Source organism: Chenopodium album, chromosome 1 (genome assembly GCF_948465745.1).
Source record: "Chenopodium album chromosome 1, dcCheAlbu1.1, whole genome shotgun sequence".
NCBI lineage: Eukaryota > Viridiplantae > Streptophyta > Magnoliopsida > Caryophyllales > Amaranthaceae > Chenopodium > Chenopodium album.
In genome coordinates, this window is record NC_137834.1 from 38,139,470 (window position 1) to 38,157,031 (window position 17,562).

Below are 17,562 nucleotides of genomic sequence, written 5' to 3' on the forward strand. Positions count from 1 at the left end.
CATGTTAGCGTGAAGACTTGAAGATGCAATTTCAGTTTAAGAGGATCGAAGATCATATCAACGAGTGATATTTTACTACATATGAGAAGATATACAACATATTGGATTCATTGTTGCGTCACTTGAAAATACGCGCTGCACTCTTTTTCCCTTGACCATGGTTTTGTCCCACATTGGGTTTTCCTGGTAAGGTTTTTAATGAGGCAGCATCTCGAGCGTATTACGAAGAATGTTGTACTCTTTTTCCTTCATTAGGTTTTTATCCCACATGGTTTTTTCTAATAAGGTTTTAACGGGGCACAATCTTCGATAATGAACATCCGGGCGGGGGAGTGTTATGAAATATATTTGTGGATGTCCATTATACCCTTGTATCATTCCAGAATTTTCTAGATTTTAGGGTTATTATTCTCCAAGAAAACTCTATCAATTATTGTATATATATATATATATATATATATATATATATATATATATATATATATATATATATATATGTATATGTATATATATATGTATGTATGTATGTATGTATACCTTCATCATATGAAATACAAGTAGAATACTATTAATTCTCTCTCAAGTTTCTCCTTGTTTTACAACAAAAAATGAATTTTTGGAAAATAAAAAATGAAGTAGGTTTTTTTTTTTTTTTGGTGTGTGGCCATGAGGGTGACACCTCATTGGGTTCACTTTGGCCTTATGGTGATCATATTTTCTATGATCACCATAGAATCATCCCCTAACAATTTAATCTACTCCGTAATTGAATCAAGTAACGCTCCCTTCTTGGAGGAAGTAAAAAGGAAGTGTTGTGAGACAAAGTAAAGTGTCTCACAACTATTAAAAAATAAAAAGGTACAATGAAGAGAGAGAAATGTGGAGAGAGATAGGAAGAGTAAAAAGGTAGTGTGGGCCCACTTTACGTGCAAAACGGACAAAAATTTAACGTGACCACTACCACTGAGTCTATATTTTGTTCAACTAAAACTCTAGTTGAATCTTTTTGAGTACCACTAAGACTATATTTCATACCTGAGAGTGTATTTTGTTGGATTGATTCAAAGTAATTCTTAAAGTTTAGGATAAGAACATGCTATTTATTTGTTAGTGGTCTTTTGTTAGTTAGGAATCCTATAATCCACTTTCTAAGTATAAGCATAGCAGTATGTTTCGTGGACAATGAACTCATTAGTGTTTCCTTTAATTTAGCATGAGTTGATTTGTTTGTTGCCTATATAAAGGCTTCTTTCATATTTAATTAATGCAATATAATTTAATATCTTTTCCTTTAATAATTCTACATGGTATCAGAGCTTCAGGTTAGATCTTGGGTAAAGGAAAGGGTAAGGAGAAGGGAAAGTGTTGAAAAAAAAAAACAGAAAGAGAGAGAATGAAGTGAGTATGAAAAAAAAATTGAGTATGGAAACAAGCAACGCAGCTTGATTTCATTGCGTGTGAGCAACTAAAAAAAATCGAGTGAAATTTTTTTAAGTGAGCGTGTTTGTGTTTAACCATGGAAGTAATGGTTAGTGTGGTGTATTGATGGGTTCCCTTTTAGCCCCATGAAAAGGGATTTTGTCCTGTGAAAAAGAGGGCAAAAATCGTTTGAGGTAAAGATCGCATTCTTTACAGGTGTAGAAGTCGTAATCAACGCAGAGGCGGTTTTCAAGATAATACCAAATATTTTTGGTATGACGCAAGGTGACATGGTAAATTGGAGGGCAATGTCGAAGAGAGTTAATGGAGAGACGTGCTCCATTAAATGTAAGTTAGTGAATAACAAGATCGAGTGATTGATGAGATGTACATCAATAAAAAAAATGTCGAGGTTTGGTTGTGCGGAGAGAAGTGCTCCGAGAATATTATGTTGGTGATAATGTGCATCAACAATGTTATGTAGGTGGTGAGTGTGCATCACAAATTAAAATGTCTAGGAAGATTGTTATGATATTTCAAAGTGGAAGAGAGCAAGCTCTTCTAAAATCGAGTGTACCGCGGTTAAGTGTTGGTCGTTTTGAGATCAAAATGTATGATTTTCAATTTGAAGTCCATGGCAATTGGCAATATGGAATGTCAAAGTCATTATCAAAGTTTAGTTGAGTGTATGAGACTTTGAATCAAGGGGAAATGTTGGATTGATTCAAAGTAATTCCTAAAGTTTAGGATAAGAACATGCCATTTATTTGTTCATGGTCTTTTGTTAGTTAGGAATCCTATAATCCATTTTCTAAGTATAAGCATAGCAGTATGTTTCGTGGACCATGATCTCATTAGTGTTTCCTTTTAATTTAGCATGAGTTGATTTGTTTGTTGCCTATATAAAGGCTTCTTTCATATTTAATTAATGCAATATAATTTAATATATTTTCCCTTAATAATTCTACATATTTTGTACCACTGAAGTTCCAGTGGTACGATTTAACAGCTCAATAAGACATCTCTAAAATGACGTCTGAAATGCATATATTGCCTTGCGAGACATAATTTCATTGTCTCACAACCCTACAGAACAGCTCCCCTTCTTGACGTGTAGACGTGTAGATATTCCATGCGGTTATAATTAAGTTGTATACTTGTCAAGTTGTCATCACTCGTTACTCGTCACTTGTCACTTCTACAAACAAACTGGGTTGAGCGAACTGAGAGAAAAAACCTTCAAGCAAACAAATCAGGCAGCTATGGCAGCAGTATGCAGCTACTACCCACTCGAGCTTCAACCTTCGCAATTTCTGGGTCGAACTCTTTCTTTTCTCGTAAGCCCAAATTTCTGCTGATTAACTTATTATTTGAATTATCTTGTCAAAATTATTAATTTCAATTAGTTCTAGCCATTTTGTGGTCGTTTCTTTGGCTAAGCTATTGGATTAACTTTAGATTGAAGTGAGATTGGCACAAATTTATTGGTGAAATTCATGAAATTTGCAAGTTTGTAATTTAGAGATGCAATTGCTATATGCATTGAAATGAATCGTGTGACTATCTGAAAACTTGCATAAATTTGCAGAACATAATGTAATTTGCTTAAAATTGTGCTGATACAAATGTTAAAAAATGGCTTATAATTTTTGCGAGAGGGACTACTATACACTAAATTCTAGAATTAATTTTTGTGTCTGAATTTTGGGTTTGATAAGGTTATCTTTGAAGGAGTTCGATTTACAGATGTTTTTTTTTGTCAACTGATAGGGATGTCAACAAGCTGAGACGAGCAAAATTTTAGTTTGTTCGAGCTAGGCTTAATAGATAATACATGAGCTCAAGCTCTAGTCAACCTCAACCAAGCTTTCAATTTGATTGTTCAAGTCTAAAGAGAATGATCTAGTGTTCTAGTCTTTATTCTCTAATTTGAAAATTTGAAGTTCTAGTCTTGCCTGGCCTCATTTTTATGTTAAGGTTGAATTCACTTCGTCTGGTCTGAAATTTTCTGATGCAATCCAGTTTTATCTGATTGTTACATTCATTCAATGATTAGTAATCTGATTTTAACAATGATATGTAATACGAAGTAATAAAATTAAGTGAAGAATTAATAATATGGATAAGAGGACAAAGCCATAGTATACTATAAGCAGTTTATAGCAACAGCCAATCATTAATCTCATTCATTTTGTTGGTCATGCTCTGCAACACCTCTTTATTAATAGGCTACAGGCAATTGTATTATATTATGCAGTTAATACCTTTTGTATAGCATGACTAAGGTTTCCTCTATAGTGTTGCTGTACCAAATTGGTTTTTAGAAATTGGGGAATTTTCAACAATGAAGTTAACAAAAAAGGTTAGTATATACAACGACACAACGCTAAACGCATCTTGATATGGTGCATTCACAGTGTTTGGCTAACTTTTCTTTTTTACTTAATTATGATATTTTTATACAAACTTCCTTAAATCTTTCTTTCTTTCTTTCTTTTCTTTTTTTTTTTTTTTTTCTTCTTCCGGTGATATATATGATTTTTGGTAGCTGAGAGATTATATGTTTTAGTTGTTGAATAATTAATTTTGTGATCTAAGGAGTTGATATTACAAATTTAGAGCAAATATGTGTTAAAAAGGAGAATATAGTCAAATACTATAGTACTATACATATATCCATTCCTAATTTAAGTGTATTAGACGCATTATTTTTTTTACGCTAAAATGACTTGACATTTTATATTATTACACCTTTAACCTTTCTTTCAACCAGGTAATTTGCCATTGTGTTGCATTACTATTATTTTCCTCCTTTTTCCAAGATCTCTTTTCATTTTTATATTCCTAATTGAAAGAAGGATAAAGCTTTGAATGAGGTGAATAGCCATTGGAAAGAACAAAGTAGTATTGTGGATCCAGAGTGAAAGATGAGACATTTATTGGAATGAGTGCATTCTTATTATTTCCTGTAGTCCATCAAATTAGGTTACAATTTGCAAATTCCCAGACAGTAATAGTTCTGCTTGGTGTTATTGTGTTTCATCTCGTCCATTCTATTGTGTCTGTTACATTATCAGCATAGATACTAAATGCTGTTTGATTGTGATCTTGAATGCAAATGTAGGAAAAAAAACCATTTCAGTACATGGCACAGAACTATAGATGCAGACCAAGAATTAATGCTCTTTTTTGGGGGTCCAAGAAGGCAGTTGAGAAATTTGATACATCTCTTTCACTAGGAGAATTCTCTTTGACAGGGTCAGGCTCAGAGGTGTTTTGTGTTTTGGTCTTTTATATGTGTTATTTGAGGTCTTTTCATTGTGAAAGTAGAACAATATGATCTCTGAATCTGATTGCACTTCAGACTTTGACATCTGATTCTGTTTCTGTCTCATTGCTCACAGAGTGCTGAAACTAATTCATTATTACCCAAGAAGGTTTCTATATCTGCTATCTCATCTATCTCTGAGGTTTCATCAGAAGAATGGGATGCATGTGTTGTAGATATGAACGGACCTGAAAAGTTAAATCCATTTCTTTCTCATGGTTTTCTTTCAAGCTTAGAGGAGTCTCGTTGTTCTGTGAAGGTCAAGCAATCTCTTGAATACTATTATTTATCCTAAAGTGAATGCCCTATTTATTTGTTAATTCCGTGTTGCTTCTTTTATGCAAAGTAAAGCTTTATGAGTTAAGTACGAGTGCTCCTTTTCATTACTCATTCATAAGGCTCTTTTCTCTTTTCTCATCCCTTCACTTTCACTTTGCATAAAAGAAGTACAAGTGCTCCTTTTCGTTACCCATTCATAAGGCTCTGTTTTCTTTTCTCATCCATCACTTTCATAGAGGCTAGAAATTTTGTAGCTTGGTGTAAAACGGAGAAATTTAAATTTTGTTAAGCGGTAGTTTTTATTTACGGATTTTTCACCAAATGCCTCTGGGTTATAGTTTTATTCACTATATACTCATTACCCATGAAAATTTTCAAATTCACCATATACACTTGAGTTTCACAAAAATGTCACCAAATGCCCTGAATGAGTAATGACTAACGACATTTAATCCCAGTTGTCATTAGGGTTAATTATGACACATAGTAGCATGTTATTGGTTATTGTTTAAATTAATTAATTAGTTCTTATACAAAAATGTTTAAATTTTTTTTTAAAAAATAAAGATTAAACACCACCTCTAACCCCCCACCAGCCAGCCACCGCCAACAACCGCCACCCAAACACCTCCTTCCGCCGGCAATTAGACCCCCCCTCACCGCGCCGGCGGATGTTGGTCTTCCCATCCCTATCCCCACCTAACTGCGGCACCATTCCCCTCAACCAACCCATTTTTGTGAACCGCCATACCTCCTCCTTCCTCTTGAACCGTTAAACCCCCCCCCCACCTTTCCACCATAGCCAGGTACCCTCCCCCACGTCGCCGCCGCTAACCTTAGCCAAAAAAAACCACCTAAAAACCCTAAAACCCCAAAAATCGAAACCCTAAAAATCAAAATCTAGGGTTTTGGTTATGGGGTTCTTTTAATTAAGGCTTGTAGGTGTGGAGATAGCAATGGTTTTGGCTCGGAAGCGCAGGGATGGGGGTTTAGACACCAGCGGTGGGGAGGAGAGGGGTTTGTGAGAGAGAGAGGTTTAGGATTAGGGAGTGTGTGGTTCTAGGGATGCAACGAGGCACTGGCAAGTGGGGTGTCGGGATAAAGCTAGTGGGACAAGGTGGTGATGGGGATGGGTGATGGCTGGCTGTGGTGGGCAATTTTTTTTTTTTTTTTTGATAATTAATAAAATAAGGAAAATTTGTCTAAGACAACCTTTTAAAAGACAATTAGGAGAAAAGGGGTTTTTATGTGGAAAAATTGGAGGGAAAAGGGGTTTTTATGTGAAAAAATTGGAGGGAAAAGGGGTGCAATTAGGAGAAATGCATGTCACGTGCAGCTCATGTGGGAGTCTACGCCGGATTTTGGTGAGTCAATGTCTGAAAGTGGGGGTTGGTCGTCAAATTATTATTATTTTTTAAATAGGGTCTGACTTTGCCAAAAAAATTTAAAAGGTTGTCCTAAACAAAAATTGTCTTTTAAAAGGTTATCTTATACAAAGTTTCCATAAAATAATTATATTAAAATGTAATTAATATAAATGTTAGGCAATCACAGGTTGCCACGTGGCAAATTTACCCTTTAATGACTAACGGAGTTACAGTTGGGCGTTTGGTGATAATTTTTTGAAACTCAAGTATATATAGTGAATTTGAAAATTTTCATGGGTATATGGTGAATACAAAAATAACTCGGGAGAATTTGGTAAAAAATCTGTTTTATTTATTTTAATGTACTTATTTTTTGTGGGTGGATATTGCGGTTTTCAACAAATATCAAAGTTATGAACTTGATTCAAATAATTTAAGAACTATATTGAACAAAATCAAGCACAAAGGATGATCTCAAATCAAAATTAAACACAAAGACATTTGAGTTTCAGCTCTTAAGACATAGGTTTCATGGATGCTCCCACATCGCTTGGCACCTCCAAAATTACGTAGAACCACTAATCCTAAGAATATTACTTTACACATCAAATTCCACCAAACATATGGATTTGATCCACAAAGTCAATTAAGACTTCCTTCATTTTTGCTTATTTGAAGGGTTTATAGTGCAAGCTAGATTAAAAAAATTCTTACGGTCATGTTTTATTGGATTTTACATGCCAATTCTTCAAAGTGTGGGTTTTCCTTTAAAATAAAGAAGTGTATGTTTTTGTATTTTGTTTGCTACTTATTTGCAATGCACCAGCCACCTCCAATCACTGTCGTGTACCAAAGAAGACAAAAGCAGCAGACAGTGCAGGGCACTCTCCCACCCTCTAACACCCTCCCACCCTCAACACAAGCAACGGTTCCTTAGTAGCAGAGTAGGGCTGTTGGCCTAATTTTACTATGGTAACTTAGCTAGAGACAAGTAGTAGTAAAATAGCAATTAAAGCTTTTGTCCACCTATGAGCAATTGTAGTAGTATATATAGTAGTAGTTATAAGTAGAGAAGGTATCCACAAATTGTATGAAGAACTTTTGAGAGTTATGGCCTCAAGCCATTAAACTTTGTACGCAAGCTTTTGAGCTAATCTATCCTAAATCAACCTTCCGCTTGAGTAATTATCTTGTTTAATATCCCACGCTCGTTGCACTTGGTATCAGAGCGACCATGCCGCCGACACCACTCACGGTGACGCAGGAGCGAATAGCCGCGCTCGAGGAGCGAGTAGAGGAGATTTTTGAGAAGTTGGGTGACGGTGAGAACTCTCTGCAGCGTACAGCCATAGACGATGTCCGACAAGTACTAGAACGGAGGATTGACCGCTTTCGCAACAACCAAACTCAACAAAACACTCTAATAGTGACAAGCAGGATAAGTTTATGGAAGAGATTCGAGGGGCCATCAAAGCCCTCGGCAAAAAACCGATGCAACCCATTCCGGTGGAAGACGAGGTGGAGCAATTGTTCAATACAGGTCCGTGTAATGAACCACCAACGAATGGTGGTGGATTCAACGGGATCCGTTTCGGGAACCGGGAGTCCGGACTGGGAGGAGGTTTTCGTAACCACAATGAGGCGTTTCATGATCCGTACAACAACCACCAGGACAATCGCGGTTCCGCAAATTGGATATGCCGGTCTACGGCTCGGACCCAGATGGATAGGTGTTTCGGGGAGAGCAGTATTTCCAATTTTATCGGCTCACAGAGGTCGGCGGTCGTGGCCATGGATGGCGACGCGCTGCAGTGGTACCAGTGGGAACATCGCCGACGCGCTGCAGTGGTACCAGTCCTCAAATGGGATGACATGAAGCTTCGGGTTCTGACCCAATTTCGGCCGGTTAATGCAGGTACCCTCCACGAGCAGTGGCTCGCGGTGGAACAAACCACCACTGTGGTGGACTACCGGAAGACGTTCATCGAGAAAGCGTCTCCTCTGACCGATGTACTTGAGAGTATCACGAAGGGTTAATTCGTAAACGGGCTCAAGGATGATATAAGGGCGGAGATCCGAATGTTAAATCCAATAACCCCAGAGGACGCGATGGATCTAGCCATACGGGTAGAAGAGCGTAACCTGGTTAACGGGTTGAAGAAGTCCAGTGGAGCGTATACCAAACCGGGGTCGTATTCGTATTTTAACCGTAGCCAGCCACAACTCTTTTGGGAGCTGGGCAGCCCATTACCAGCCAAACACAAATTTCCAACCACCCAGCCCAATCCACATTCAACCCCCCAGTCCACAAACTCATTCAGATCCAACCCCCAACCAAACACTAACCTAACCTATTATAACCCAAATCACTCACAAACCTCCGGTCGCTCTGATCGACCCTTCACCCAGTTCTTCCCGGTTCAATGGAGAGGTCAGGAGATTGTCTAAGAGGGAAATACAAGAGAAGAAGGAGAAGGGGCTTTGTTTTAGGTGCGATGGTCGGTGGATCGGCCTTACACACGTTTGCTCGGCCAAGGGCCTTAGCGTGTTACTTATGGAGGATGAGGAGTGTGAGGGGAATGGGAAGCTGCAAGTTCTAGAGGCTCCGTCGACCGAGGAAGAGGAAGGGACACCGGCCACCATCTCCATGAATTCTCTAGTGGGAATTACCAACCCCAAGACAATGAAGCTCACTGGCACCATTCAAGGGCCGTGGTGGTGATGATTGACCCCGGGGCAACCCACAATTTCTTGTCCCTTCACACCATAGATCACCTTGGGTTGCCAGTAGCCGCAACAGGAACCTTTGGGGTTTCACTCGGCAATGGCGAGGCTATCAAGGGGCAAAGGCAATGTCTCTGTGTCCGATTGAAATTAAGCGAGGAAGTCGAGTTGTGTGAGGATTTCTTGCCACTCCAATTGGGGAATTCAGTTGTGATTTTAGGGGTGCAATGGTTGGAGACGTTAGGGGCTGTTTTGACTAATTGGAAGCTTCAAGAAATGAGTTTCCAATGGAAGGGAAAACAAGTCACCATTAGAGGTGATCCTAGCTAGGCACGCACCGGTATCACCCTTAAGGCGATGATACCGACCCTACGGAAGGAAAAAGGGGGATTTTTGTTGGAAATGAATAGCTGGGAAGGAATGCAGGAGAAGGATAGTAAGGAGATTCCTGAATTTTTGCAGGAGGCAGTAGCTTCTTTTGAGGAAGTGTTTAAGGAACCTAAGGGGCTTCCCCCCAATGAGGGAACATGAACATGCAATAGTGCTAAGGAAGGAAGTAACCCCGTAAGCGTAAAACCGTATCGTTACCCACAATTCCAAAAGGATGAAATCGAAAAGCTAATCAGAGAGATGCTCACCGCTGGGATTATCCGGCCATCTAGTAGCCCTTTTTCAAGCCCGGTTCTTTTGGTAAAAAAGAAAGACGGCTCGTGGCGTTTTCGTGTAGACTATCGGGCTCTTAACCAGGAGACGGTACCCGATAAATACCCGATATCGGTCATTGATGAATTGTTGGATGAGTTACATGGCGCACAATTATTTTCAAAGCTCGACTTGAAAGCCGGGTACCATCAAATTCTAGTAAAGCCGGAAGACACCCATAAAACGGCTTTTCGTACCCACGAGGGTCACTATGAGTTTCTAGTCATGCCTTTCGGGTTAACGAATGCCCCGACTACTTTTCAATCGTTGATGAACGAGGTGTTCCGTCCCTTTTTACGCAAATTTGTACTCGTCTTTTTTGACGATATTCTAGTGTATAGCACTAGCAAGGAGGAACACGTTGGTCACTTGAAGGAGGTTTTAGCCATGCTCAAGGCCCACTCTTTATTTGCCAATAAAAAAAAATGTGAGTTTGGGAGGGAAATTGTTATAAAATTGAGTCCATTAAGAGCTGGCCCACACTCATGTCTCTAAGGGACTTAAGAGGCTTTTTGGGCCTAACAAATTTATCTAGCATTGCCCAAATAGCCCAGCCATTAATTGACCAACTCAAAAAAGATTATTTTAGTTTTCAACAAGCTAAAAGCCGCCATGACTGTTGCTCCAGTGCTTGTGATGCTTGACTTTCAGAAGGTGTTCGTGGTGGAATCCGATAACTCTGGATTCGGGTTAGAGGCGGTGCTAATGCAAGAGGGCCGTCCAATGGCGTTTTTCAGCAAGTTGTTAGGCCCGGTGGCCGGAGTAAGTCAATTTATGAGAAAGAATTGATGGCGGTGTGCTTGGCGGTGCAAAAGTGGAAACACTATCTATTAGGGAAGCGATTCATTGTACGGAGCGATCAACAAAGTTTAAAATACATCACCCAACAACAAGAGGTGGGGATGGAATATAAATAATGGGTGCGAAAGTTGATCGGGTTCGATTTTGAGCTTCAATACAAGCCCGATGTTTCGAATCGGGTGGCCGACGCCTTGTCTAGGAGGGGCTGAGGTGAAGAGAACCCAGAATGTGGGGCCTTGATCACATCACAATCAGTGGATTGGGAAGTTTTAGAGAAGGAAATTCAGGGAGATAGGGAGATTGAGAAATTGAGGGCGGCGGTGGAGATAGGAGAAGGTACCCTGGGATACTCGGTGGAACAGGCAGGCTGCTGTACAAGAGTTGAAGGGTAATTCCGCGAAATTCGAACTTGAAGGTCAGTCTGTTTTGGGCTTATCACGATTCATCGGAAAAGGGCCATGAAGGGGAAACCAAAACATACTTACCGTTGGCTAGGGAGTGGAGCTGGGCCGGAATGCGGCGAGACGTGCCAGAGGACATTAGGGGGTGTGTAGTCTGCCAGCGCAACAAGCAAAAAACTTTCTTAGCAATCTCCGGCAGGGTTATTGCAGCCACTACCCATCCCAGAGAAAGTATGGGAAGATATAACGATGGATTTTATTGAAGGACTTCCGCGTTCAAGGGGGGTGGATACGGTGTTAGTGGTAGTGGATCGACTTTCGAAGTACGCCCATTTCATAGGGCTTAAACACCCTTTTACCGCTTATACTGTGGCTGAAATTTTTGTGAAAGAGGTGGTGCGTTTGCTTGGGATTCTGGGTAGCATTGTAAAGAGAGAGAATTTTTGCGAGCAATTTTTGGAAGGAGTTGTTTAGGCTTCAAGGGACAGACCTCAAGAGAAGTACTTCCTACCACCCACAAACAGATGGGCAGTCGGAGGTCGTGGACGAGAGACTAGAGACCTATCTTCGTTGTTTTGCCGGAGAGCAACCCAAGACTTGGGCTCAGTGGTTACCTTGGGCGGAGTACTCGTACAACACCTCCACTCACTCATCCACCCAAATGACTCCGTTCAAAGTGTTATATGGTAGAGACCCACCGAAGTTGATGAAGGTCGGAATGGGTCACGGTTGACAAGGTGGAGGAGTTCTTGCAAGAAAGGGACATGATGCTAGAAGAATTGAAGATGAACCTTGTGCATGCTCAACAAGTGATGAAGGGTAATGCTGATTCGAAGAGAAGGGAGGTAGAATTTAAGGTGGGGGATCATGTTTTTCTGAAGCTGCAACCCATAGAAGCTTGCTGCCCGCTTCTATGGGCCATTCGAGATCACTCAGCGCGTGGGCAAGGTAGGCTACAAGCTGTTGCTTCCGGAATCTTGCCACCTCCACCCTGTTTTTCATGTATCGCAGCTTAAACAAGCTGTGGGTAATGTACCTAGTTCGCCCACAATTCCCCCTCAGATCACCCCCGAGTTGGAATTAGTGGTGGAACCCGAGCAATTGTTGGATAGTAGGCCTAAGTTGGGACGGAGCGAAGGATTAGAAGTATTAATCAAATGGCTTGGAGTACCGGAATTCGAGTCCACATGGGAAGATGCCGAAGCAATCAAGTCCAAGTTCCCGGATTTCAACCTTAAGGACAAGGTGGCACTTTTGGGGGGCGGTATTGCAATGCACCAGCCACCTCCAATCACTGTCGTGTACCGAAGAAGACAAAAGCAGCAGACACGGCAGGGCACTCTCCCACCCTTAACACAAGCAACGACTCCTCAGTAGCACAGCAGGGCTGTTGGCCTAATTTTACTATGGTAACTTAGCTAGAGACAAGTAGTAGTAAAATAGCAATTAAAGCTTTTGTCCACTAATGAGCAATTGTAGTAGTAAAAATAGTAGTAGTTACAAGTAGAGAAGGTATCCAGAAATTGTATGAACTTTTGAGAGTTATGGCCTCAAGCAATTAAACATTGTACGCAAGCTTTTGAGCTAATCTATCCTAAATCAACCTTCCGCTTGAGTAATTATCTGTTTTAATGTCCCACGCTCGTTGCATTATTCTTAAGTGTCATTCAATGGATGGGCTTTTTATCATAAGATAGACTTGAATGCTTTCATTTTACAAGTTAATACTTATTTTCCACCCTCTTTTCATCTTTTGCATGTGTTGTCTTCTAAATACTTATCGATAGCTGATCTAGATTTGCATAAGTATCTCATTGAACTTATTCTTATGACTAAAAATTATTCAGGAAACAGGATGGGCACCAAAGCACATTATTGCTAAGGATGAAGTTGACAATGTCATTGGTGTTGTTCCACTATACCTTAAAAGGTAGTAACATGCAAAGCTGTTGAAAAAGGAGAATTTCTCAATTGATTCTTTGGCTGACGTAGTCACTTTGATTTGTTTTTCTTTAAATGGGAGTGCAGTCATTCCTATGGTGAATATGTTTTTGATCATTCATGGGCCAATGCTTACTATAGTTATGGTTCGAGGTATTATCCCAAGTTACAAAGTTGTGTTCCATTCACTCCAGTTACTGGTCCAAGAATCTTACTTCGTAATACAGCCTGCAAAGATGAGATTTTTGATATTGTTGTCTCAGCATTAAAAGATCTAACGACGAAGGTACATGTCTATATGCAGATTTATATATATATATACTAGCTTTGTTAAATGTTATGTGCAACTTTGGAGTATTATTTGTGAAATATAAAATATTCTAAAGTTGCACATAACATTTAACGGGGGTAGTATATGATTGAATATTGACTTGTTAGGAAGCATAAAATTTCCTGTGCTTACTTATCTATACTATGTCTATCCCACCAAGCTTACCGCACTTTCCTTGTAGAAAACCATTAAGGAAGAAAAATTTGTGTGCCATATTAGGTACGGAGTACCAAGTTTGAAGTTAACTTAATTGTATGCTTAAGTGGGGGAATCAAACTGAAAAACATGGTCTCATATAGATACCATTTTTTCTGACATTCGCTAAACTGAAAATCTAGTGTTTTGAGATGACTACTTTTTGAAAATTTTGCAAATTGATATAAGTAATAGCGCATTATTAGTTGTTACTATGATATTTTACTCTTCAATTCATATTAACTGTTATCTGAGAACTATCTGTCTTAAAAGACTACTTTTAGCGACTTGCCAAAGGAAAACCTCTTTGTTGTGTCAGTAGACCATGACAACACTAAGTAGGGATCCTGCCAGCGGCCAGTGTTCTTCCTATGTGCCGAGCCTTGCTGATTTCTGATAACCCGCCAAGCCTAGTGAATAGGGGCTGTTCCTCAATGACTTGTATAAAAAATTACCTGCTAGTAAGGAAACACAGAAAAGAAAAGGTTCTGAAAATAGAACACCAGATATCTTTCTTTCTTGTACTGGAAGGAGTTGTTGAAGAAACTCAAAAGGCTTGACGTTATGGTCTTTTGAGGTTGGTTTTGAAACTGTGGAAAAGTGGCTCACTGATTGAGTTCTGATTTTAATCATAAATACAGGAAATCTATACCTTTAATTCTGTTTATTGATTTTCATTATTTGGAAAGTAATGAAGATTACTCTTGGTTTACTTCAAGGAAAGGGAATTGACAAGACATACACCTCTTTGCTTCTTATATGTCACTGGATTTTGTTGGCTATTGTGGTTTTTTCAGAAGTCGAAGGAGCAGTGATATTGTGGTGAGTATGAGGTAGAGATGTTTTATGGCAGGACATCAAATTGTCATTGTGGTTGAGTGGAGGGGATGGTGTCGGCTGTGCTGGAAGATGAGATCTAGGGATGACGGTGTTTACAGAGGAATCATAGTTGTCACCTACTCAGTGGGGCAGTTGGTGGTTCAGAGCAAGTTCACTGTTGTGGACGTGTTGATAGTGGCTGAAATGGTGGTGTTGGTTGTGGTGGACTGGTGGTGGTGAGTGAGATGTGACTGTGATTGTTGGCTAGGATGGTTTTGGTGTTTAGGAGTTCTAAGTTTGGAAGTGGTACATTTTTTTTAATAAATTTTTTATAATTTGGTTATCCTTTTGTTTTCTTGTTTTTTTCCAAGGAGGAACTTGAATCTTGGGGTGGGGGTTTGAAAAATTGAAAGGGGAAAAATGGAATCACTAAACTAGACCTGAAAAAAATCGATGAATTTTGATTTGATGAGTACAAGCAATTTTACTCAAGAGGCCACTAATGAGTACCCTAAGTGTTGATTTTTATGCAGAGTGTCATTAATTCTATATTTCTTTTTCCAGTTCCAGGTCTCATCAATGCATGTTACTTTTTCGAATGAAAGTCAGTGGCAGAGGATGAAAGAGAAGGGCTTCCTTCAGAGAATAGGCATGCAATACCACTGGAAAAATCGGAATTACAAGAAGTAAGTGAAGCATACTTATACAATTACTACTATATGCATCCCTCAATTATACATCTAACCAAGAAAATAGAACAAAGGATGTAGTTGTGATATTCTGACAATTGGTGGAGCATAGGATTGGCTTAAGTGGTCAATATTGCAATTGGTGGACCTATAATCAAAGTAAACCCACTATATGCATTGGCCTTAAAGACTATTAAGGTTATCCTAGAAGTGAAACTTCCAAATATTAGATTTCCCTTGACCTAACTAATTGTGTCTACAATTCTTGTAAAAATAATTTTACCTTGCATTGAATTCTTAGCTCTGATGCGGGTTCAATTGTTTTTCATTGGCAACAGTTTTGATGGATTTTTGATGGATTTGAAGCAAAGCAAAAGAAAAAATATTCGCCAGGAGCGTAAAAAGGTCAGACCCATGATACTTGGGATATCCTCTCTCATTCTCCTAGGCTATAAAAAAAATTGATTTAATAAAAAAATGTCAAATAGCGTCATTCATGGTTCAACGTTGGATTTCAATGGTGAGGCTTCCAAGCAATTGCTTCTCTTCCGTTGGCAAAGTATTCAGTAGTTGTAGATGCCAATTAGTTTAGTTCCATATAACCTCTCAAAGAAATGAGTATGAGTCACTTTGGCCTCACTTGGCTCGTTCTCCTTGAACTGAGCATCTGAATGCCTTTCTGGGCAAGTGGTATCCCGAAGGCCTTGCATGCCTGGGGGGTTGGTCGACGCTTATGCCTCGGTCGGCCAAAGTGGTTGTGACAATATCCCAATCAAACTTAGCAATACTAATGCTTCTGCTTTCAGGGAACACATCCAAAATCTCTCCGTCACTTTAGGGGTCCATTTAGCCGTTTCCTTAGGGGGCATTGTCTTTGGCTAAATGTACGCACATATTGCATATAATTTCAGACACAAGTATTATCAACAGATAGGGAGACTAAAACAATAGGAATATTTATTCAAGTGCATATACTCGTATTCAAATTCAATTTTGGTCAAATTTAATTATGGAGTAGCTAAATTGATACTACTGCTGGAGAGTGCTAGCACATCTTTTGCCTTTTTGAGAAACTCAGCAATTTACTCCTTAATTTGTCAGTTTATGACATTGATTATTGGCTAACCAATGAGGACTTAAACTCTTCACTCTTTAGCACAAAATGGCAGACAATAAGATTACTTTAACATAAAAATTTATTGTATTAGTTCGGCTAAACAAACGTCTTTGGTAATTACTCTGGAATATAAACTATACTAGTCCTAATATCGGTTTACATAATGCATTCCATCTATGCTAAAAAACTTTGCAGATTATTATGTTTAAACTTTAATGAAAAATGAGCTATTAGCCCCCTATGCTAGCTTACAAGTCAGTATATATAGCTTTTATAGACCACAGTAATACACAATTACACATCCCTAAATAGCATGGTATTGTACTCATTGCTTAAATGTTAGAATACTAGTTTTGTTTGTTAATCTCTATTAAGTAATTAACAAAGATTAATTTGAAATATATTGAAAATTATTAAAATGTGCTTAAATATTTGAATTCTAATTTTGCTCACTAATCTCTATCAATATATACTAGTAGTATTAATAAAGATATATTATACATAAATTAAAATTTTATATCGAAACATGACTACTACAATTATTCAGGTCGTACCATCAAATCTATTTTTCTTGAATCACAAAGACATACGAGTAATTTGACAAGTAATTTTTTAAAAAAAAATTGGAAAATTTACACCATTTTGTCATCACGAATTCATATATCAATACATGTCGTTGAATTGCAAATGTAATAAAAATAATTTTCCACCCAAAATAATTTGAAACTTTTTAAAATAAAATTCGGAAAAATACTAATAAATATTATAAATAAAGTTAAATTTCATTTATAATATATTTAAAAATATGGGGGATTACATGGGTAATCTAAAGAACGACCAAGGGTAATCTAAAGAACGACCAAGTCTTCGGGAACCGGATGTCCAAAGGACATCAGTCGGTGACCAACCGAAGTTCTAACCTAGATTACCTTCCGAAATTATACAAGTCCTCCCAATGGGGTAAAAGGACATTGAAAATATAATTGGATTACAAACACCCTAGGCGAACATTTGTCGAACATTTGTCTCCTGTCGTGTCAGGCGGCCATTTGCCTTCTGCCCTATGAAGAGTCAGGCGGCCATTTGCCTCCTGCCTTATGAAGAGTGAGGCGGCCATTTGCCTCTTGTCCTATGAAGGGTCAGGCGGCCATTTGCCTCCTGCCCCAGGCGGCCATTTGCCCTCTGCCTTATCAGGCGGCCATTCGCCTCCTGCCTTATGGGATGTCAAACGTCTCAGAAATATTCTAAGTCACCCAAAAGGTCATATGACCACCATAGTGGGGCTAAAAGAAATAAAAGTCGTCATCGTCATATGTCTAGTTCAGGCGGCAATCATTATTATGATTGATTAACTTAGAAAATATCATACCATTTCAGGTATCAAATTTTCCAAGTTAATCAAATCTCTCTTTTATTGAACTTGACATATGCCGCCCATAGATCTTTTGA

The 17,562-nt window shown here is 38.8% G+C and overlaps 1 protein-coding gene across 4 annotated transcripts in view; it reads left to right on the plus strand.

Annotated features, from left to right (window-relative positions):
* The first annotated feature begins 2,578 nt into the window (after positions 1–2,578).
* Positions 2,579–17,562, plus strand: part of LOC145555467 (uncharacterized) — a 60,455-nt gene continuing 45,471 nt past the window's right edge. The window contains exons 1-7 of one of the 4 annotated variants that reach the window (XM_081617204.1): positions 2,579–2,756; positions 4,544–4,690; positions 4,824–5,006; positions 12,869–12,951; positions 13,050–13,248; positions 14,872–14,993; positions 15,335–15,401. In XM_081617204.1, the coding sequence (XP_081473330.1) occupies positions 2,682–2,756; positions 4,544–4,690; positions 4,824–5,006; positions 12,869–12,951; positions 13,050–13,248; positions 14,872–14,993; positions 15,335–15,401 (876 nt within the window). In that variant the 5' untranslated portion in view covers positions 2,579–2,681. Of the gene's footprint in view, positions 2,757–4,543; positions 4,691–4,823; positions 5,007–12,868; positions 12,952–13,049; positions 13,249–14,871; positions 14,994–15,334; positions 15,402–17,562 lie in introns of those variants that run through there. The other 3 variants (XM_081617210.1, XM_081617215.1, XM_081617220.1) reach the window with 3 other exon arrangements.